General features: G+C 31.7%; 4 protein-coding genes across 5 annotated transcripts; 1 reads left to right on the forward strand and 3 right to left on the reverse strand.

The window, feature by feature from the left end:
- The first annotated feature begins 4,218 nt into the window (after positions 1–4,218).
- On the forward strand, positions 4,219–8,336 carry LOC145593032 (protein NDL1-like). The gene is made up of 11 exons (XM_081649541.1): positions 4,219–4,419; positions 4,850–4,949; positions 5,276–5,373; positions 5,639–5,733; positions 5,960–6,020; positions 6,121–6,207; positions 6,285–6,362; positions 6,473–6,529; positions 6,649–6,704; positions 7,420–7,555; positions 7,663–8,336. The coding sequence occupies exons 1-11, from the start codon at positions 4,360–4,362 to the stop codon at positions 7,882–7,884; spliced, it is 1,050 nt and encodes a 349-aa protein (XP_081505667.1). The 5' UTR covers positions 4,219–4,359; the 3' UTR covers positions 7,885–8,336.
- Positions 8,337–8,877: 541 nt separating this feature from the next.
- Positions 8,878–11,727, reverse strand: LOC145593033 (inorganic pyrophosphatase 2-like). The gene is made up of 4 exons (XM_081649542.1): positions 11,501–11,727; positions 10,454–10,575; positions 9,858–10,059; positions 8,878–9,599 (listed from the first exon to the last, which is right to left on the reverse strand). The coding sequence occupies exons 1-4, from the start codon at positions 11,645–11,647 to the stop codon at positions 9,240–9,242; spliced, it is 831 nt and encodes a 276-aa protein (XP_081505668.1). The 5' UTR covers positions 11,648–11,727; the 3' UTR covers positions 8,878–9,239.
- Positions 11,728–12,970: 1,243 nt separating this feature from the next.
- LOC145591771 (F-box/kelch-repeat protein At3g18720-like) lies at positions 12,971–13,750 on the reverse strand. Its single transcript, XM_081648272.1, has one exon. It carries the CDS (start codon positions 13,748–13,750, stop codon positions 12,971–12,973), a length of 780 nt encoding a protein of 259 aa, XP_081504398.1.
- A 3,268-nt stretch (positions 13,751–17,018) lies between these two features.
- Positions 17,019–23,297, reverse strand: LOC145593034 (homeobox protein ATH1-like). 2 transcript variants are annotated; one of them, XM_081649544.1, is made up of 5 exons: positions 23,212–23,297; positions 19,182–20,454; positions 18,735–19,081; positions 17,685–17,745; positions 17,019–17,567 (listed from the first exon to the last, which is right to left on the reverse strand). In XM_081649544.1, the coding sequence occupies exons 2-5, from the start codon at positions 20,274–20,276 to the stop codon at positions 17,388–17,390; spliced, it is 1,683 nt and encodes a 560-aa protein (XP_081505670.1). In that variant the 5' UTR covers positions 20,277–20,454; positions 23,212–23,297; the 3' UTR covers positions 17,019–17,387. The 2 variants fall into 2 exon arrangements, with proteins under 2 accessions (XP_081505670.1, XP_081505669.1); XM_081649543.1 differs by lacking the exon at positions 23,212–23,297 and adding an exon at positions 22,221–22,547.
- Between the last annotated feature and the right edge of the window lie 733 nt (positions 23,298–24,030).

The following is a 24,030-nucleotide window of genomic DNA, read 5'->3' on the forward strand; positions in this document are numbered from 1 at the left end:
GTAAACCTCTTTTGTCTTAGAAAGAAAATAATGTTTGCTCCATTTGACATTTTTTTTTTGATAAATTCCATTTGACCATTTTCTTTAACTAAGGATTCATTAACTTCATTGGAAATAATAGTTGAATTAAAAACACATTTGCATGTACGATCTTATCAGATTTATCTAAGCATATTCTTTCAAAAATATCAACTTTTTATACGTAGTAGCTTTTATAAATATTTCTCTTTTTATAAAGTCTAACACTCTAACCGCTTGCACTATTATTTGGTGATTTTGACTTATAATAGACAATTAAGGATATTGTTTAAAAAAAAAAGACAATTAAGGATATTAATGACTTACCAAAGTCGTGTTTTGACAACTATGTCCGGTAAGGTGTCACGTTAAATAAAAATAGAGAGAGTACTAAACCATGAAAAAACAATACCAGAAAACTTTCACATATGTAGAATTTTAAAATAGTTCTGTATAAATTCAGATGTAAATCCAAGAACATTATTTTTTTTATTACTCTATACAAAAAATGCAAAAACACGTCGTTACACGCAGCACTGGTGTTACTACTATATGTTATGGCCAGCTAAAAGTGCATACATATAAACTAATAATTTAATTAAGCCTGAAAATATGGCAAATCTATACAAAATAAGGTTGGTGGCAGGTGAGACATAGAATGATTAAGGATACATACATGACCATGTGTAACTCATTAATGACCCTTTGCGATCTACCATATTCAACGTATAATACCTATCTTATTTTTAAGGATCCTTCTAGGGTTTGAGTGAGATCTTTATTTTATATATCTATGTCTCCTTATTAATCATTGTTCTTCTATAAGTTTTTATTATTTGAGATAAATTTGTATTGAGGACGATATATTGTGTAGTTTGGATATCAATTATGTCTCATCAGATCACCCTCTAATATGCATTACATCATGCGTACACAAGCGCAAGTTAGGAAAAACAACATAATTTAAATAGAACTATCCTTACATAAACAATACTCGTAGTAAATTTTTGATAAATCCCCCAAGAAAAGCATCAAATACGAGCATAATAACTAAGGCACTTACGCTTAGAAAAATACTTCTATTTGTGTGTCAAATTTATCTACCCATTAAACAAAGAATATACAACGACAACTTGAACAACACTATACCTATATTTATTGAAGCTTGTCACCATTATATAGTAATCAACTAAGTACATATATAAAAAGAAAGAAAGAAAGAAAGGTTTATTTGTTGAACAAAATAATTAGGTAGTGTCTTTTGGAAGGGTCTTTAATTTTAATTAATCAATTGCCTTACGATTAAAGTATGTGAAGTAGTGAAAGAAACGGCTTTGAATATAGCAAAATAAAATGATATCCAATGTACAATAGTAATGATTATGATGAATGTAGTGTGTTTATGCTTTGATCTTCATGATCTTGATTGGTGGTCCAATTTGAAGGACTAGTATTGGTGGATTTTACAATCAAGAGAGCATTTTCATATATAATAGAGAAATCATTGCCTCTATTGAAATGATAACATTAAGATTTACAACGATGATAAGTAGCAATCTTATAAGGAATGTTTAAAATGAGTTATCTTCAAAGTCCAAAATAGGTTAATGATTAGGGTTTTTTTTTTGGTTTCCAATCAAGTGACTAGACCTTGAGGAAATCTATATTAAATTGTTGTCAGTTTATAATAAATAGGAAAGAAAAAAAAGTTTCAACTTGTGTACGTGATACTTATAAACCACAAAATGAAGGTTTTAAAGAGAGTAAAGAACTACGATACAATGTGATTAATAGCAAAGTTAGAGAAGAGGGAGATATCAGGAAGCAATCGGATAGGGGTGGTGGTGGTGGTGGTTGAGGTACATGCTAATGATGGCCAGAAGGAGAAATAGTGGAATTGAAGTTAGGTTTTGTTAGCTAGATAAATCATTTGGCAACTTTAATTTTGTTAAATGGAGCTAGTAATAACTTAAGTTCAAGGATAATGTTTCCTGTTTTTCTCACCCCTTGTTTTCATATATAATATACATTCATCATTTGAGTTTTTTAACATCAAAAAGTGAAATAATAACATTAAGAGAAAGAACCAACACAAGAAGATAAGGCAAAATTAAACATGAATAGTTATGATGCCTTAACACATCACTACGTGACTACATTTGTAGATAAGGTAAAGATTTCACCAAAACTCTTGATGTTGCCAACTCAATTTTAGTTTAAACGTTAATTTAATTTATTCATATTCGAAATACGAAGTATATATTTTTTAATAATGAATTATGAGTGAAAAATAATATATAATTTCTAAGTATGATAATATCATTCTATTTTATAATGAATTAGTTTTACGAAGAAAATTTAATTGCAATCCAATGTCAATGACATATACCAACTCAACCCATTATTTTAATTATATAAGTAACTATTGATATTTCAACTTGTGTATGGATGATGAAGCACTATGAACCTAAATGTTTGTGATGTTTCAACAGAAAAAATTTCTGGACTGAAAGCTAACAAGGCATCTAAATACTATGTACTAAAACATATGAATACTTCACTTTATAATAATTATTATAATTAGTTTTGGAATGATCGAATTGAAGTAATATATAATTAGTGTATGGCTCGGGCGTTACAGCGCACCGGGTTGCTACTTTAATTATTTCTTGTGATTATATGTATTTGATATTTATTTATTTATTTATTTATTTAATAGACCTTGTGATCATCAATTATATACATTTATTTCATGTCTATAAAATTGTTGATAATTGGCTTAAATGGTTATATAACCATCTTTCTTATAAGAGGTTGGGTGATGATGTGGCATAATGAGAGATGAACTAGGTGATGTGGTGTAGAGACGTTCTTATTTAGTAATGCCTTTTAATATATTAGTATAGATTAATTATATTGTTTGTTAAAACCTTCACTTTATTTTTAGTCTTTTGGATTTTATCAAACTTATCACAGTACATGTTTTTAAAGTAATTGGAACTAATTGTACTTTGTGAAAGTAGATGAGATAACTTGCTTGTGACGTTAAAGATTGCCTCAATATGAGGTCAACTTACAAAATACAAAGTAATACTCGTAGCATTAGTCAATTTTACAATTGTACATTAGTGAAGATTTTAAATTTGAGAATATTGTATTACTACTTATACGATTATATTGTTATGATGAGCTAGCTAGTTATCAAATTTGTGTAAATTTGTAATAACTGTAATTCATATTGTTATTATTATATTGTTATTATTGTACTGTACTGATGTTAGTTATTCAAGCTAATTTAAGTTATCTTTGCGTGTTATTCCGTACTATTTAAAAATAGAAGTTAAACTCATAATATCAAACATTGTACGATACATCTTTCCTTTTAGAACAAATCCTTGGCTTGTATATTGATTTTTCATTGAAATTCATTTCTTCATAGGGTAATTTTGTTTTGATTTACATTATCGAATTTTACATATTTACTCCTTATAATAATAGTAAGTCCGAGATTATATTAAAAGCTAATTATAACGAATTAGTACGCGTCACCAAAATCTTCAAGATTGATACAAAATGAAAGCATAATACGAGTAGTAATATATATATAGAGATCAATTTCACGTTTTTTAAAATTATTATGGTCTCTAGCTATGAAGAAAATATTCTACAAATGATCCTCATAACAAACAAAAAAAAAAATGACCATAGTTTTACTACATTGATACACCTCATCAATTTCTCAAATTAATAGGGAAAAAAAAAGGAAAATGACATAAAGGAAAAAAGAAGAAAAATCCATATACCAACCAACAATGATAGATTAAGCACTTTTCACCTTTTTTTTCCCTTCTTCACTTGTCTTCTATTTAACACACAATTTCTTTAATATTTTAAATATTTTTTAATTATAAAAGTAGATTTTGGAGCTTAAACCTCAAGATCCACATGACTATTTGACCACCAATAATTAATTAACACTCAACATTTAAAAATAAAATCAGTAAAATAAAAATAAAGAAGTTTCCAAAAAAAATTCCCTCTTTCTATTAAATTCCATAAATTACCCATCAACATCAAAAACCTACCATATAAATCCAAGGCTAAAATGGTCATTTTATACATACTGTCGGTCCTCTAACCATAGTTGATTCTCCTTAACCATGGTTAAATTCTTTCATCACCTTCTTCCTCGAGCGTCGGTGACTCACTGCACTCACTCACTGGCAGAGGAGAGAGAAAATAAAATTTAGTCATTTATATAAAACCCCTTCTCACCGAACAGAAAATCCCAAATAAATATAAATTAAAAAAAAAAAATTCTTGAGTTAGAGAGAGAAAGAAATGGGAGATTCTAGTGATTCTGTTTCTGTTAATATTGAGCCGATCTCCATTGATAGCAAGGTACATTTTTTATTTTTGTTCATTTGTTTATTAATTTAATTATTTTTTGTAATTTTCCCACTTTTTAATTTTGTTATTTAGCTAATTAAGTTGTGTAATTTACAAATTATAATTGGAATTTGTTAGCATTTATTAAGGGGTTGCTAATTTTAGTTATTTGTTAGTTATACAATAACGTAGAATTGAGAAAATTAATTTAAGCTGATTTTTTTTGATGGGGTGTTATTCCAATTCAGAAAACTAATTTTAGCTTATTATATGAAATTGGTATTGGGGGACCAAAAATTGATGATATTATTTCCTACTATTAAGATAGAAAATTAAATTAATGCTACATTTAGAAAAAATGGGTTGATAATTATATAATTAAGATATTTTGTTCTTGTTGTTAAGTGCATTATGTAAGTGTTTTATGTTGTAATTTGTACAGGAATATTATGTTAAAACAGGTTCGGGACCGGTGTCGGTAGCTGTTTATGGTGATCAAGATAAGCCGGCTCTTGTTACTTACCCAGATTTAGCTTTAAATTGTGAGTTTGTATTATATAATTGATGATTGATTGATGAATTGATTAATTTTTAGATTGTTTATAGTGTCACTTGTTAGCTATTGTTTATGCATGTTTAAAGGCTTGTAGTAGACTAGTAGGTATTTGGTGTGTATATATATTTTTATGAGTGCCAATTTTTTTACTAAGCATGATTATGAAAAAAAAAAAAAAAGGATTAAGATGGTTGCGTGGCGGTTAAGACGGGGTTTTATCTTTAATTATGAATAGCATGTAAATGTAATGACTATTGCATTTGTATTAGAATATGAGTTTGAACTTGTTTTTTCGCGGATTGTTTTGAGCAGATGCATCGTGCTTTCAAGGATTATTCATCTGTCCCGAGGCATTGTCTTTGCTTGTTCACAACTTTTGCATCTACCATATCAGTCCTCCTGGCCATGAGGTTTGTAACTTGGACGAGTTATTCTTTGTCTTATCAATATACGACGTTTGTTTGACTCTATTTTTCACATTACTAGCTTAAATTACACTTATAGCGTGACTGGTAAAGTCAGGCAGGAGTATTTATTTATTCACCTTTGAATAATAATAGGAGTTGTTATTACCTGTATTATTAATGATCCTAGCTGGCTTTTTTTTTGGGACAAAGTTAAAGGGTCTTGCTTGTATTGTTTCTAACATGGAACTTTTGTTAAGAGCTGTTTCAGTGGGGAGCTGCTGCAATCAGCTATGAATATGAAGCCTCTGAGCCTTCAGTTGATGATTTGGCTGATCAGATAGTTGAGGTTCTTGACTATTTCGGGTAATTTCCATTACAAAAACTTTTCCAAGTTTGAGAGTTTTATGTTAAGCAGATTTGTCGGTTGTTTCACTTACTTTCTTGAGACCTGCCACTGGTTTATTTCTTGAGCACGTAATAACATATGACGTTGGGCCGTAGGCCTTTGGTTGCTGTCTTGATCATTTTAAGACCAATAGTGACTAGCACAATTGACGAAACTTACGATGGGGACTATTACATGTTGCAGGCTAGGTGAAGTTATGTGTATGGGAGTGACTGCTGGAGCATACGTTTTAACATTATTTGCTGTAAGTTGTGTCGCTGTATTTTGATGCAATCGTGCCAAAAAAGTTTCAAAATAAGTTGTATTTGTACTTATTGTCATTCCTTTTGCCTTTTTACATGCAGACGAAATATAAGCAGCGTGTTCTTGGTTTGATACTTATCTCTCCTCTATGCAGAGCACCATCTTGGACCGAATGGTTGTACAATAAGGTCCCTTTTTCTGAACTTGTCTACCAATAGTTCAAAGCAAAGAATCTTTGCCTGATAAAGCTCTGTATTTCTTGTAGGTGATGTCAAATCTACTTTACTTCTATGGCATGTGCAGTGTTGTTAAAGAGATGCTGCTTAAACGATACTTTAGCAAGGTATATTTCATGATTGTGCTTGTGATTAGTATCTAATAACAATATGTATATATCTAATTAAAACTCTAGTATTGTATGCTTTAATGGGTGTACTATGAATCCTGTTGCAGGAACTTCGGGGTAATTCCCTTGTACCAGAATCAGATATAGTTCAGGCTTGTCGAAAAGTGAGTTCTTTAGCCATAATATCCTCATTTATCATTTTTTAGAAAATTTCCCTATTTTGATTTGTATTTTTCTATCGGTGTGGAAGTACTGATATATTGTTTACCTTTGGTTCTATCAGTGGCTGGATGATAGAGAAAGTATTAATGTCATGCATTTTTTGGAGGCAATTAACAGGTTTTATCTTCCTCCTTTATCTTCTTGATTTTGACATGTTTCTAAAAATCAAGGTTTTCAGATGATCTCCTCTGCTTATTATGTTGCTCTTTACTTTTTAACTCTCCACTATGGGCGTTGGAAAACATAGAAGCTAATTTTTTTTGTACTTAAACAAGTAGCTTTGTTACAAGTATATAGTAAGTTATCACTAGAGTCCCTGCCCGTTTATAATAACAGGCTACTTTGATTAGAGGTCATTTTTGAAGAGTTGAATTGAAATTCAGTAAACTACCATTTCCTTACACGTCTTTGCATCTCCACCATGACAGTCATGAGCAAGTTGAAAGTATAACTTTATACTAGTGTTCTATCATCTTGGGACAGGTTAAACTAGGAATGTGACTTATCATGCATTAGGGATGGAGGGAGTAGTCCATTTAGTGTACTACTCATTTTTCATTAATGCTTCAAAGTAACTTTAATACTAAGATGTTTTCTAATTATTATGAACCATTACCTTCCACGTCTTTGAAAATTCATTACATGTTTCTGGTGAAGTAATTGGTTAGAATTAAAGTCATTTAGGATCTTGCCGCCCTTTTTATTATCATAACTAAGATGGTACTCTGGGTGTCTTTGTCTTGCCAAGTCCTCAAATATACCAGCTGATCTTTCGTGCTCTCACATTTAATAGTTTTCATATCAATTTTTCCTCTTGCTTTTTTCTACTCAGAAGGACTGATATAAGTGAAGGATTGAAGAAACTACGATGTCGTTCACTAATATTTGTTGGAGAGGACTCATCTTTCCACTCAGAAGCAGTGCACATGGCCACAAAACTTGATAGAAGATTTAGTGCCTTAGTGGAGGTACCCTAATTATTGCCTATGATGTTGATGTTAAACATAATCTTTTGCTGCAACCTGTTCACTTTTGCTGCAACCTGTTCATTAATCCTTCTTGTTTGAAATTTCAGGTTCAGGCATGCGGGTCTTTGGTGACCGAGGAACAACCACATGCCATGTTGATCCCTCTAGAATATTTCCTCATGGGTTATGGTTTCTACAGGCAATCACACATGAGCGTAAGCCCAAGAAGCCCATTAAGTCCGTCTTGCATTTCCCCAGAGCTACTATCACCCGAGAGCATGGGCCTAAAGTTGAAGCCTATCAAGACTCGCATCTCACTTGAGGTATAGCTCAAGGATTATATTAAGATAAGTCATTGTAATCGTTATATACGCAGTAAGGAGTTGTGTTAGGCAGTTTTTTGGTTAGAAATGAGTTTGAGGTGGTACAGAAGGGCTGTAGATAAGATAAGATAAGATAAGAGGGAAAAAAATATATAAAAAAAACTATAGGAAACAGGACAGATATTTATAATTAGTTTGGAAAGGTTGAGAAATTGAACATTTGTTAATTTTGTAATCATAGATTTCACGGGGGTTGAGTTGTGTGTAAATCTTTGGAATAATCATTATGCTATGGAAAGAAATAAGAAGTGCAATTCTTTAAGGAAAGAGTAAATATTTCTCTTTTCCTGATACAAACCTGTTCTTCATGCTCAAAACAGTACACAGCTATCAGTGCTTTATCTGTAGCAATGCCATAATATGTTTTTTTTGGAAAATTAGTTGAAATGTAATATAGACATGCAGTACATTTGTACATCTGATGATCAAGTCCTCATCAATGCGTTCGACTCCTAGACTACGTATCGAATGTCTGAAAAAAGTTGTTACCTTTTCTATAGTACAGGTTCATGAGATGTGTTTAGTGTGAAAGTAGTACTGTTATATGAGATGTGATCAGTGTAAAAGTAGTTTGAATCGAGTCGGGTTTAGGTTAATTCATAACTATTCATAATTATGTATCAAGGATTTAGGATGACTCTATTTGTATTATGGTCATTATCTTAAGCAATTACATCCATAATTATACCTGATGAAATACACACTGCCTCAACTAAAAGTCTACAGATTGCAAGAAATTTCAACTGTAACTGATCACGACTTAATAATAATTGGACAAAAGCAGTGAGTTCACAGAGCTGTGTATTGGGTAGCTCTATGAGCTAACAGGGACAATTGATTTTTACGCGTGGTCTGAAGTTTGACTTTTTGGTTGTATGTCGGCTAAAATTTGTCATAATTAAATGAAATGGTACCAAAATAATGGGGAAAAAAGGTTACATATGTTTTAATTAATAGGTACGTTGTGACAAAAAATCTAAATTATCATCGATCAACTTAGAACTGAACTCAAAATGAATCGAATGACTCAAAATTTTGAATGTGATCTGAATCTAGCTATAAGTTCTATAACCCAATCCAAAATACCCCATTACCACCTTAGTTGGACATCAAGCATACATCACTACTTCTATAGATTTTCGGTAGTCAGTGGCAACATCACCATAACTATTTTAATTCATCATCAAGTGTGTACCTATGACTACATACACTGCCTGCAAAGTCATGGTTGTAATGCTATTAATCAGAAATTGATCAACTTCAACCACAAATATAAGGAGTTTCACATCATAAATTCATACTTAATGAGGGACCGGGACCGACTTCTGAAAGGACTCAGGTGCAGCAACATGATCAGACTTACAGTCAGCAAAAAGATATTCTTCTGCTATAAGAACTTCATCTGCTTTCATGATCATTAAAGAACTAATTAAGTTAATCAAGTTCCTCCCAAGTTCTTCGCCGTCCTCCCATTCATGAATCGACGCCTTTATAAGTGCAGGATCGATGCAAATTGCATCCCACAGAGGAAAATGCTTCCTTGGCATCACATAATCTTTTGCTGTTAGCTTTAAACTTGGACAGTAATCATTTTTTCCATCTCCTACATAGATGAATCGCTTTTCTAACGAAGAAGCTTGGATTCTTGTAAAGATTTTCCCCTGTTATTATGAACAACATACTTCAGATATGGGAAGGAAGAAGATCAAATGAAATATAATTCAGCTCATCAATGTCAGAAACTGCTTCATTTTCGCAAAAGTACATCAGATAAACTATAGTCATGTATTGTGCAAGCCTTTTGCCACATAATGTAACAAATTTAAAAGAGCAGAATTAACTGTCACATAACTAGTAATTAGGCAAATTTTGAAGCCAGAGCAAAGTAATTATAGAAGAGTAATTAGGATCATATGTACCTTGCAAAGATTGGGAGGACAAAGGTTGCACCCATGAGAAGATGAGTTAAAGTCATGAAATGGAGAAATTCGAAGTCTGCCATCCTCATCAACAATAGCTGAATTCGTGTTGATTTCAGAGAAACAATGTAACACTCCATGATGCTTCAAAATTGTCTCTATGAAAAAAGTGTTTGCATCACTTACAATCCTCAAATCACACCTGAAAACCATAAATTCATGAACATGGCATGCAGCTTATTCTACAATGAGCAAGAAACTAAGAATTGAATGTAAGATCAAAATCATAAAAATATATAATTTGGTATGGTAGGAAGGGTATTAGTGAAAATGATACATGGATGAACATTTATCGATCCCTAAAGAACGGCCAGTTTCAAAATAAAGTTGTCTTAAAATAATAGGTTACTTTCTAAATTAAGTAAATATTAAAATGTTACAAAGTAACAAATTCCAAGGATTGGGCCCATTGGCTATGTGTTATTGTCACAAAACTTGTCTACGTTTTACCTATGTTCATTTTCCGAAAGGATTTTAAGGTTACTCCCTATTCAAACACGTATAACAATTACTTAGGAAGGGAAGGAGTATAATACCCTGAATCATAAGCCGATTTGATTGCAGATATGATGTTTGGAGACAATGGAACCTTGATCAAGCATTCTGTAATATCTTGTATTGTTGTTCCTTGTAAATGAAGTTCCTCCATCATTTTATCCTGTAGTTGAACAAGGAAACACGTCTCTAATAATTGCAAAGCAAACTCAATTACTTTTTTTTTATTGGTTCATAATCTAATCACTTTAATATATAAACATATAATTCATGTACTAAATTGGTTATGAAGGGAATGTCATCCATATCATGTTATATACAAGTAACATTTATTATACTTTCAATTGACTAGGACAACTATCTTTCACATGGAATTTTATATGAACAACATATCAATGTAATCTTCATATAATTTTCATACGTCTAACATAAAAACATTCTTCAGAAAAATCGCGAATTGCCACTTGCCGGTGCTCCCGTGTGATTTGTGGTGGTGTGCCGGGGAGGCAGTTTAGAGGGTGGGAAACAGGACTATAAGAATTTTTTTTTTTTTTTTTTTTTTTTTTTTTTTTTTTTTTTTTCCAATTTTTAAAATTTTTTGGTCCTATTATAATGTTGAAAGTAATGACAAATGATCTACGGAATATATGATTTCATAGATATAATATGTGCGGTGCAATAAAGAAGCAACTTATATAAATTACTTTTCGCGATACGCCTACATATTACACACAACACATCATAAAACTTAGTCTAAACAAGGGCAAACATAATTAATTGAAGCTAGGTAAATTTAGGTCAGTCCCACCAAATCTACCTTAACTCATATATGCTGACTAGCTACGTGTGTTGTAGGATTCTTTCAATCTTTCTATTTGTGTATCAACGTTAACATCGCATAATAATAAAATCTAGCAATCAATCTTTAAGATACAAGACAAAATTCCTAACCATTAGAGCATCTCTTGATCAATTCTTAACTATGGAGAGATTAACAATAATAAATTATAATTCGAGTAATAATTAAAGGACGGAATTAAAAAAAAAAAAAAAAAAAAAAAAAAAAAAAAAAAAAAAAAAAAACTAACCATAAGAGAGTTGTAAGGCATGGTAGAAAGAAGGGTGTTGAAGAGTTGGGTAAAACCCAAATTATCAATAACCCAATCATCACTATCATACTCAATTATCGTCTTATCAAAATCAAATAACAATACTAATTCTTGTTTTTCTGCCATTCTATCTTTTAATTAGGAAGTTTTATGAAGAGAGAAAAAAGAAAGTGGCAGATATTTAATTTTTGTGTGTTGAAACTTCGAGAAAGATTACAAAGCTCTGAAAATTGAAGTTCAAAATTGACAAGTGTTTAAATAGAGAATTGAGAGAGAGAGGCAGAGAAGTGTACTTATTACGTGATCCAAGTGTACCTTTTGCCCTAGGTTGTCTTATCATTCGTGACACGACAGTTGTATTTTATTTATTTTCATATTTTATTTTTGGAAATATTCATACTTTTTTTTGTAAAGATGGAAATTTTCATACTAGGTTACATTGAATAATTTTGATATAAATCTAGTGATCTAACTAGATAAAAGTCCGTGCGATAATTTACCACTTTTTTAATATATAAAAAGTAAATATGTTAAGTCTAATATTGTATTTAGATAATGGGCTAATGTTTAATTAGGACCCGAACTCTTATTTAGGTTGTATATAAACCGATGTACACATCAGTATAAACTAAGGAAGATTGATTCTTGACATGCTCCAATTGGAGGGGTATTAAGCCTAATATTGTATTCAGATAATGGTTATTAAGCCTAAATAGATTGATTCCTGAAAAAATCTCAAAAAAAAAATAAAATAAATAATAATAATAAAAAATACTTTGTAATTTATGATGCGACTTTATTCGCTATTGTTAGTTACCTTTAAAATTAAGGGTCTGTTCTCTTACGTTGAAATTCAGTTCAGTTCAGTTCAGTTCAGTTCAGTTCAGCTAAGTTCAGTTCAGTTCAGTTCAGTTCAGTTCAGTTCAGTTCAGTTCAGTTCAGTTCAGTTCAGCTGAGTTCAGTTCAGTTCAGTTCAGTTCAGCTGAGTTCAGTTCAGTTCAGTTCAGTTCAGCTGAGTTCAGTTCAGTTCAGTTCAGTTCAGCTGAGTTCAGTTCAGTTCAGTTCAGTTCAGCTGAGTTCAGTCAATGAGAACAGGCCCTAAATTCCCAAATTTCATTCGTTAACTTTACTTACATGGCGATCAAAAAATTTTTAATTCTAAAATAAAATACAATTTTTTTTTATTACTAGTTAAAATTAGCCCTTGCTTATACATTTAGTTTTAATAAAAGTTTTTTTAAATTGTGATTCTTTTGGATTAATTTTATTCAAATTATTTTTATTAAAAAAAGAATCCTACGGTTTTTTAAAAATCATAATCTTACGTGGCGCCCTAATTTTTATATATAAAAAAAAATCAAAATCCGGCTCTTTAAAATCATGGGAAAAAACACTTCTATATATAATATACTAGATAAGCTTCAGCGTAAATGTTCAAACAAATAATATCTAAAATTTGGGTAGAAACCATGTAGGAGATGTATTCTCGCAAAGTGCATCGTCACCTTGGTAAAACTTTTTAAAACACAGAGATGCCATATCATAAACACCCATATCATGTCCACGAAATTTCTCACATTTATCATTCCAATATGCAGTTGTATCATCGGTAAAATAAACAGCATTTCGTTGAGCATATGATGTATTAGCAAACATTGATGTGCTATTACCGACAAAAAACGAAACATCTCTCAAATTCTTAACTTTTTCCCACAATTTATTCTCAACGTCAAGCTTGTATACTAGAATATCACGCGTACGATAGCTCACACGACTATCTCCAATAAAGTCTACAACATATCTAAAAACATCGCAAGGAACTGATAAATAAAGCTTGGCCGTAAAATCAGATTTCGTGATATCACAATAAGCAAGTGTTCCGTCTTGATATAAAATGAGTAATACCCCATCCCAAAAACACACATCAATTACTTGATAATATCTATCACAAAATGTGTGTATTGGTGTCCATGTTTGGTCTCCAATGCGAGCGAATGCTAGATTGTCATGACTCCAATGGATCGCCATTACAAGAAACTCATCACTTTGAGGCATTTTTAAGACAATGAACTTGCGTACACACCATTTTTGCCTTTCAATATCAGAGTATATTTGATCATTAAAAATATCATCTTCTGGATCGATTGGCAACGTTTGCAGGGATGGGAGGTTTATTCGAGCTTTGGTGATTGGATTAAAAAACTCGATCTTCTTGTTAAGGTGTAGCATCAAGATAAAGCCATTACGGAGAACCCCAACATCGCGCCCCAAAAGTCTCCGGGAGACTTAATTCATAGCACTTATTATTTCTTCCAATACTTAGGATTTTCCTACGACCATCATTATTATTATTAGTAGTAGTAGTAGTAGGCTCGCCTAGTAAGTAGTAACAACCAAGGTGTTGTTGGTTTATTAACACGACTCCAATCGAGTTTAACCATATTGAAGGCATGATTCCATGAATGGCATACCGCTGAGAAATAAACCAAGTCCTCAATTGTTTCCAATTTCAATGCAATTATACCAAGGATATCCTTTGGCAACATACACCAATAATCACCCATCTAAACAACAATACCACAAACATATAATCAAAACAATAATCATAATTAATTACAATCAATAATTCCTAAATTGTGTATACTGACATGACGATTAAATTAATCGATTAACACTAGATTGTGAAATTAATATTCAACAGATTAAAACAAATTATATTACCTCTAAATTGGCCAGATTATCAAATTAAAGGGTTATATAAACAAAACTATCAAAAATATGAATAGCAAATATGAGTATTTAATTAATACTGTCAATAAAATTAAAAAGCCTGTATTTAAAAATCTATATGACCATATTATCTTAAACATCTTAAACAATTGCAATATTTTAACAACCGTATTTAATCATAACCAATATTTCCGTCAATAAAATTAACGATTATGTGAAATCTATATTCGATGATAAAATTGCAATATCTTACCTCAGAAGCCTTTTCAATGGTGGAGACTGAACAAAAAGCTTAAAAAAATATATAGACTATTAAGTGCTCGTAGTGCGGTGTTAAGGGAGAGGAAATTTTATACAGAATTTTACATGTACAGTACAATTGAGTACTAATATTTTTTTTTTTTACTTGCCTAAAAAATAATTTACAAATTTTGAATACTCCTAACAAAATCTAATTTTATTAACAAATAAATTTAATCAAAAAAACAATTGCGTTGTTTAATCTTTTATTTTATTTTTATTTTTTTTGTTGAAAAAAAATCTTTGTTGTTTTACTTTCCTTTAACTAGTTTTGACGTAGGATAATTTGACATAAGAGGCCAAACATTTCAATTAGGGTTATCTCAATCTCATGCTTTGACATTCCAATGAGTTCACTAAACACGAGGTACTCGGCCGTCTAGTTTTAATGGTTTAGACTTTAGAAGAAATTTATAACATTCAACTATACAAGTACTCTACATGAATATAAATGATAAAAATGGCTTGTACGTTCTTAGATTTTTCTTCATACTTTTGTGAGATTGAAGGTTAATAGTTAATCATATTCTCAAATGATTTTTTTTTTTTTTTTTTTTTTGATTCTCAACTGAAAATTGATATTTGAAACGTGTACATCATAACATACAAAATTAGTTGTAACTACTTGTAAGCATGCTCAGAGTCTCTAATGTTATTGAGCCACCTATAAAGCTCTAAATCATCCCCTGTTTTCTTGTAAGCAGCAATAACATCATGCATTATTCCCATCACATTCTTCCTCTTTCCTTTGCTAAATTAGCAAACGTTAGGGTACCTAACAACTTAACAGATGTAAGGTGATGATGCCATTCGGTATGATATCAGACATACTTAACATGGAATGGAAAGATTACTACAAAGTACGCAGTATAAACTGACTTCAATTCGTTAATCCTTTTTAATTTATATGTTGACCATTGTTTAAATTCCCAAAATTTTGAGTATAGTGCTATATTAGATGTATACCTCCCAAGTAACATAGACAAAAACTAATATACTAGAATATTATATAAAAAAATAAATAAATAAATAAGAAAATGGTAAATTTTGTATGATTTTATCAATATTCATTGAGTAACTTTTGTACACATCTGATGTACTAATTTACTGTACATCGAAGGTCACTTTTTAGCAAATTTAGGGTCACTTTTACAATTTTTTGGGCAACTTTTGTCAATAAAACATAAATATTTTGTAACTTTTATTTATTTCAGAGTAACTTTTATTCATATTAGGGTAAATTTTGCTCATTTTAAGAAAACTTTATAACAGATGTACGATAGTTATTGTACATCCAATTTATTTAAAAGTTTGTCATATTCATTAGATATGAAACAATTAAAAGTTTAATTCAGAACAATATGGGTGGCTAGAGAAGGATATATTCTAGTTAAGTGATAACCTCATAAGATATATTCTAGCTTTTATCAAGGATCAAAATCATATAGTTTGATTGCTCAAAAAAAAAAAAAAAAAAAAAAAAAAAAAAGAAGAAAAGAAAAACATACATTTTGAGATAAGGTTTTCGAGAAAAATTTGATATCAACAAGTCGAGAAAGATTCAAATTGTTAATGTGACCCTAGGTACAATAACGTTTCGAACCTACTTAATTCATTAATTGTATGCAAGTGCAATGTAAAAATAAGACTCAAACCATTTCTTAGGAAGAATAAGAATATTCCAACAAGTATCCTTGATTCTTCATGTTTGGAAGCATAAATTCCATCAAAAGCAAGGAAAAATGCCCATTATATATATATATATATATATATATATATATATATATAAAAGATCTTATTATAATATGCTAATAATATGCTATTGATGAGTCAGAAACAATAGAATAAAATTCTCACCCTTTTTGCAACATTATTAGCATTGTTTGTCACTTTTTAAAGCATTGTCAGGTTTTGTCAAAAAAAAAAAAGCATTTGTCATGTAAATCCAAAATTTGGAATTCCGCAATTATGTGAATATGACGTGATAAGCTGTTGGCAGCTTGTTAACAAATACTCCCTCTGTCCCCAAATGATAGTCCCTTATGGCCTATTTTTAGTCCCAAATTGATAGTCCCATTTGCTTTTTTCATGTACCATTAATATCAATTTTTTTATCAAAATTTCCTCCAATTACAACAATATTTGTGCAAATTTAACTTTCCCATGTAAATTTTGTTTTTCAATGTACTTTTATTACTTTCTCTCTCTACTATTTTACATACCCAATGTAAATTTATATTTTCAATGTAATTTTACTACTTTTATTTAATTTTCTTAATTCCCGTGATTTTTGCCCATAAGGGACTATCATTTGGGGACGGAGGGAGTAGTTTAAAAGATATTTTAAGGATATTCTTTAATCGATTATGTATATATATGTATACAACGTGTATCAAATTTAATGACTCGTCATGCACCTTTCTATAGGTATACAAGAGTGTCTTCCTCAAAAAAACAAAAAAACCCAAAAAAAAAAAAAAAACAACAGTGTATAATAAAATTTGCAAACATCCTTCAGCGTAGTCATCAAATTCGAAAGATTTTTTTTAAATAACCATCACGTAATTTAAAATTCCCTTACAAAATTACCAAAATGTGATTCTCATATTCTAACCCAAATGCTAATTAAGACAACCCACAGAACTAACCAAAGGAAGCTGGCAAAATTGTAGCAACCAAGGAAGTAGTGAAGTCCTCAAATAAGCATTTATGTACAATTGCATTAATCTTCTACACAATAGCTAATACTATATACTTACTATATAAACATATGTAATTTATATTCATATTCACCTTACCAAGTAGCTAAAGCCTACCAGTAACTGCACTGCCCTTTTCAATTGCTAAATCTCTGATCGTAGTTGTGGATCCTTAATTGGCTTCTACTATTGTTACTACTATTGCTGGTTCCTTCGTCGTTTTGTTGACTTCCCTTTTTCTTTTTTATTTCTGCACACATATCTTCAACTAGAGGTTTCCAGAGACGAACACGAGCATTGATGAACCAATTCGAAACCTGTTATGATCAAATACAAATTATGTTATTACTAGAGCATGATATTTGCATCAGTTGTACGTTTCAGATGCGTGCTATAATTTTGCACTTAAGATTGTAAGAAGAATATTATTATACCTGACTTCTTGTTAATCCACTTTTGATAGCAAGCAAGTGCTTCTCTGCATCTTTAGGATACCTGAAAACCAACAGAATTCAGACTTTTTTTCCTACTCAGAAAATTTAGCACCATACTACAATCGAGGTCAACAAATTTACGAATAATTAAGCCAAATCATCATGGTTATGCATACAAAATGACTTATAATAGTTATAAGATCAGTTTCAGAGTAAAATTGTCAAACCAAAACATGCAGCATCTGTAGTTGAACTTCAGATATTGCATTGGGAAAGATTTAACATTAGCAAGATTGTCATGAAAATCTTAATGAACTAAAACAAACGGAAGGAGAAGTAAAGACATTATAATTTGTATTGATAGAGCATAAAAAGTAGGTTTAATGCTTAGAACGAGAGCTCATTATCAGAACCCTTCACTGTTTGTCCGTTTCTTCCAATTTAGTTCACCAGGAAGGCATGACAAAAGAATACTACTTCTTGAAGGTGTGATTGAAATCAGAATAGTCAATTACTACTATAATAAACAAGAAACACTTTTACTAGAAATTTGATCAGTAAGAACCTAATATGTTTTCTTCACAGGATTCTTTTGGCATGGACCACTATGAATCTGGAATGGTGTTATTCTAACAACGAATAAGGTGATTTCAGAGGCATCAAGGATTTCAGTTTTCCTAGATATGCTCAGATGTTACAAAAAGGTAACCTTTAACACTTAAAACGGACTTTTCTACTCAAAAACTTGAAATGTTCTAAGAGTAATACTATGTACTACGTAGTACACTTATTCGCTCGATTTTCTCATGTTGGTAGTGCCTTCAAAGCTGCTAGTTGTGAAAACTTATAGGCAGAAGTTTTAAAACATAATTTCAATTAGTCGGAGAAATGATAAAGAGTTAAGCAATAAATGAACTACTATCTAGTTGATACCTCCTAGATAAGTTTCTAATTCTGTCACTGCTGAAAACAAACCACAAATAATGTGTAGTCAAGAGGAAAACAGGACAATCTCAATCCATGAACATAAAGAAGTTCAAAAACACTCACGGGTGAAGAAAGTTGTCGAACATCCATGCCCGCAATACTGAAACAGATCTCTCTGGCAAGCCTCTCTGAGGTCTCCAGAGTTGATCTTTTCTCTTCAATTGCTGGATCGCCCACTGCTTATGAATGAACGATTTGTCAATGGTTATCCCACTTTCTCGTGCACTTGCATTTTCCATTCCCATTGCTAGGATTTGATTGCTAATTCTCTCTCTCAGATTTTTGTAGAAGAATGAGATTGTTTGAAGGGCAAAACAAGAATGTAATTGAGGGTCCAGTTCAGTTGCAGCATGGAATGCAGATATTACCATGTGTATCTCATCTAAGCAACGATTATACCGATCATCCACCTGCAAGGTACAAATGTGAAAAATTAGACATGTTGGCCGAGCCAAGAAAGCAAAGATATGCATAAGGTTATGATTATATTAGGCAATGTTGACAGCCTACCATTTGTAACAGAGCTAACATCTGCGACCTCTTTGAACTTCCGGCTGGAACTTCAAATAATCCATCATTGTCATGGAACTCATTGGTATTCTTGAACGAAGCCCCTGGATCAAAGAAGTTGTTTGAAGAGAAAGGATGATTTGAACTCGAGTTCACTAAACTTTTATCACCGTTATAACTGGTCTTGTCTAAACTGTCAAGTGAGTAACTTGAGATTTCTGAAAGAATTTGCTGCATCACAGAAACATATCTCGAGCCAGATGTTACTGGTGGGAACTGTACAGGCCTATTTTTAGAAGTGCTACCAAGGGAGAGCTCCTTGCTGCGATGAGATTTGTGTTCTGAGCCTAACCTAGTTAGAGACTGAGAACTGTTAATAACACCAGAGCAACTCAAGTCCGAGGGAAGAGACGGCTCACAAGTAGCAAGACTCAGAGAGAGCTCATTATGAGATCTAGAGGTTCCATAAGGATGACTTGTGCATACATGTGTGGAGCTTGGCAATACCCACTCATTATTTGCAACTTGACTTCCATTGAATCGTATTGGTTCAAGTTCAGAAGTTGATGGTCTCCAGTTCATTTCTTGCTGCATCAGAAATCTGTTATGGTCCCATTTGTCATTTACATCACCAAACGAACCATCATAGCCACTGTTTAGAGTGGTTGGAATGGAGGAACTTGAGGCATAGGAGCAGCCACCCGAGAACATTGCTCTTAGAGATTCGGATGGTAATTCTTGTTGAAGAGTACTGATTGAATTGTTCGACTCAATATTGAGTCCATTTCTGCTGGCTATAATGTTGGGTAATGAACCAGAAGTAAAAGAGGCGTCTCCCAAGCAACGCTCTTCATAATTGAAGTTACCTCGGTTTATTAATCCATCATAGCTGACAGTTTTATCAGCATGCATATCTTTAAAGGATTGCCCTTGCAAAGATGGGAGAAATGGAAGTCCAAGCATGCCATCATTCTGGGTGTGCAGCTGATAGAAAGCAGTTCGAAAATGCGACTCTGACAATGATTGAGGCATTCCATCAATGACTGTAGGTGTACAGCTGGGAAGATCTAACTGCATATGTGGTTCACCGTCCATGATCTTCAACCAGTAAATCTTTCAGATTATTGCAACAAACAAATTAGGCATTCACGTTACCAGATAGATAGCGCCATGGTTCACCACCCACATTTGGTAAACCTGTGAGCCGGTATCAGCTCAGGTCAATCATCAATCATCTTCAGAGATTATAGACTTGCAAATTTCATTAGTTTACCTGGAAATAAGACCATATAAAACACTGTCATGACAGTACAATTGCGGCTTTATATGAGCCCTGAAGAATGGAACTTGGGAAACATCACTATTTGCAGGCAACACAACCATTGCAATTTTCTAGCTAAGATTTTTAAGAATATGATGAAACATGAGTTCAATGTACATTGATTTAGCACTGTATTAAACAAAGCATAAGATAGCACAACTATATCTACAAACACGAGGTCTGTTGAATATGTATTCGTTACAGAAATCAACAAGTAGATTCACTGGTTGATTATGTATTTATTAAACAAGTATGTCTATAGATAAGAGGGATCGCCCAAACAATAGCAGATTAGCTATGAGAGACAACAATAGATAACTCCCAATTGTCATCGAAAATGATAGCACTGACAATTCAGTCTTCTTGACACTTAATATGCTGATGCAGGACACAAACAAGACTATGCTTGATTTAGTTGATTGTATAAGTAAGATGGTAGCACTACAACCATTTTGCACACAACTAGTTTGGCAAATCAAGCCTTCAGAAGAACTTGTTTGCTATTCACCTCAAAGCAACACTTTATGCCATCTCCAAGTAAATTTCCTCCCTTCCCTAATAATGTACCAATAATGAATAAAGAGGAACACTACCATCTTTGACAGAACTTCGACAACTCGGTCTCTCAAAGCTCCTCACAATCTCACACAATAAAATGAAGTTTACAAAAACACCTCCAAGGTTAATATAACCATACTTGTACAAACTACTAAGACATTTATTGGGTGCTTGTACAATAAGTGGGAATGACAATAGAAGGTTGAAGTTTAAGATCCCATGCTTGCTCATTACGAAGGAAACGACGAGTAGGATTAAGATTAGAAGGGTCCCTATACCAATCAACTACAAAAGAATGGAACGAGTACTAAAGCTAGGGAATTCAAGTGTAAAGTCTAAAGCAATCAATTTCACAATCATCCTCCCTCTGATATAATCTATAAGGATAAGGGTAACCAGGCCAAATCACATAGTTGTAGCAATGCATTAGAAATATTCATTATTTTCCTTCATTCTTTTTTCCTTTCATCTCTAGAACAAACTATCAAGCAAACAATCCAAAGACAAAAACACAACACTTAAACTTCTTCTTACAGATTTGGCTCATCTACCATATCTAAATTATATTGTAAGTTTGTAACACTAAAACATATTAGCACACTTCTAAACTCCATATCCACCCAAAATTTGCATCAACTGGAAAGAAGTGGGACAGTCAATGAATATATAATAGCAATTCAACAACAACAACAAGAGCATTCAAATGTGCACAGGTTCTAGTAAGTGAAATATGATGGAGTCATATGAAACACTCATCATTCTAACATATCAAAAAAAAATTACAAATATATCACTCTAATTTTAAGTAAAATACAGTTATCCTCAAGTTTGTAAGGCAACAGTAAAACCCTCAAAAATTGAAGGCAACATATTTTCTTAGAATGAATTAATATGCATCTTTTACACAGGATCAAGTCAAGATACTAAATGTGCCACTAAAAAGCAAGATAACAAGAATAAAAAATAAAAAAAAAAAAAAAAAACATCTGAAACAGAGAATTTTTAAAAGCAACAAGCATTTTAAGAAAGTTCAAGTTACAAATGTCATAAGATAAATAGTTTAGCTCATATTATATACAGGGTAAGTATTACTTAAAATAAAGTTGGCATCAAATCATGAACACTAAAGTAAAAGAAAATCATATACAAAAAGAACTAACCTTTCTTTATAGTTCTTCTTAAGAGCAATTAAAAAACATCTCAACTTTTGCCACTCAAAAACTATGCCAAAAGTAAACAAAACAATGAAGAGGATCAAGAATATTCAAGCCACCAAATGACCCAAATGTAAGTAAGACTTGATTGATTTTACAACCATATCTAAAAAACCTCAGAAATGGAAGTGAAGGATTTGAAATGAGTGTTGAGAGTTCCTTTTTATATTAGATAGAAAAATAATTATAGCCCTTCCCAAATGTGTTTCCTAAGGACTACCCAAAACAAGAAATCATTGGTTGCCTCTTTTCCCTCCAACAGTGCTACAATTGTAAAATTGTGATTCTAAAGGAAAGTGCCACTTGTGCAATAGTTCCCCTTTGACAATAGTACAATACCCTTAACTCAAGGTCAGATTAGTCAGAGTCTAATAAGTTTCTGATTACTAGGTAGCTTATCGGCTTAACACTCTATTTAAAAAATAGTAAAATGAAAAAAGAAATAGGAAATGGGATTTGTCCCTTTAATAATATTTCCGGCTCAAATTTAGATTAGTCAGAGTTTGATAAGCAGTTGAATATGGTGTACTTTTGAACCTGAATTAAAACTGAGGGAAGGGCATAGTAAATGAATATGGATTTTTTTTTTTTTTTTTCCACTTGACTTTGAAGAATCAAACAACCCAACTGAATTAAAAAGCAAAAATCCAAATAATTTTTTCACAGAAATTTCTACTGTATTACACTATTCAAAGTAAAAAACACAAGTGTAAGTCCAAAGTAAAGGAAACCCATTTCAGAGAACCAAATTAAAAGAAGGAATATTGCATATATAGTGTCAAAATTTTGCCATGAAAAAATTTAATTTAAAGGGTAAATGGACCCATAATTCAGGATAAAGAAAAGAAGAACAACCACACACGTTACACAATTGCAAAAACAACCACCAAAAAAATCAAAAATCAAAAAAATCAGAGAATTTGGAGAGAGAAATTACATTACTTGGTGCAGTTCCACTCATTTCTTTTGCAGGCTAAAGAGGGTCCCATTATTTTATTTTTTTTTTTTTTGGGGATTGATTTCTCTTTTTATCCTGATCATGAGTCTAAATTATCTGGGTCACTGCAATTATAATGATGATCAAAATTTATAGCTGGATTCTTTCACTTTCTGATCAAAGTTCTGTTCATGGCAGAAGATTTTTTTTTTTTTTTTTTTTTGGGTTTGTGAATTATAAAAAGGGGGAAAAGTAGGATACTTTATAGACCCATTTAGAGACAAAATCCTTGTGCTCATGTGATTGAGAAAGATGAGTAAAATTTTGGATTTTAGGGGTTTTCAGGAGGTTTTAAAATGTGGTACGAGGGTAAGTATTGGGTTTTTGAGGGAAAGATGATGAAATAAAACAGAGTATCTTTGTCTTTTGAATTTTTGAGTGTTTAGTGTCAAAAAAAAAATTTTGGGTGTTTGCCCTCTTTTTTAATTAGGGGGAACGTATCATCATTAGCTTCTATGCCGACTATACCCATTTAATTTGCGTAAATTTTTGTATCAAACAGTTTAACATTTAATCTTGGATACTCGGTATTCGATTAGACGGATACTCATATAGTTATACTTATTACGGACTAAGATTAACTAAATTGTAATTAGGCTATGTTATATAGGACGGGACTTTATTTTAATTAGTTTAATCCAACTTGTTTCATTTTTTCACTTTAATTCAATTCAAAAGAAAGAGGGTGTTAATGTAGTTACCAATGACTCATTGAGACTTAGGCTTGTGGTGTAACCGTGATCTTGTATGATAAATTGA

This window comes from Chenopodium album, chromosome 18, assembly GCF_948465745.1.
Source record: "Chenopodium album chromosome 18, dcCheAlbu1.1, whole genome shotgun sequence".
NCBI lineage: Eukaryota > Viridiplantae > Streptophyta > Magnoliopsida > Caryophyllales > Amaranthaceae > Chenopodium > Chenopodium album.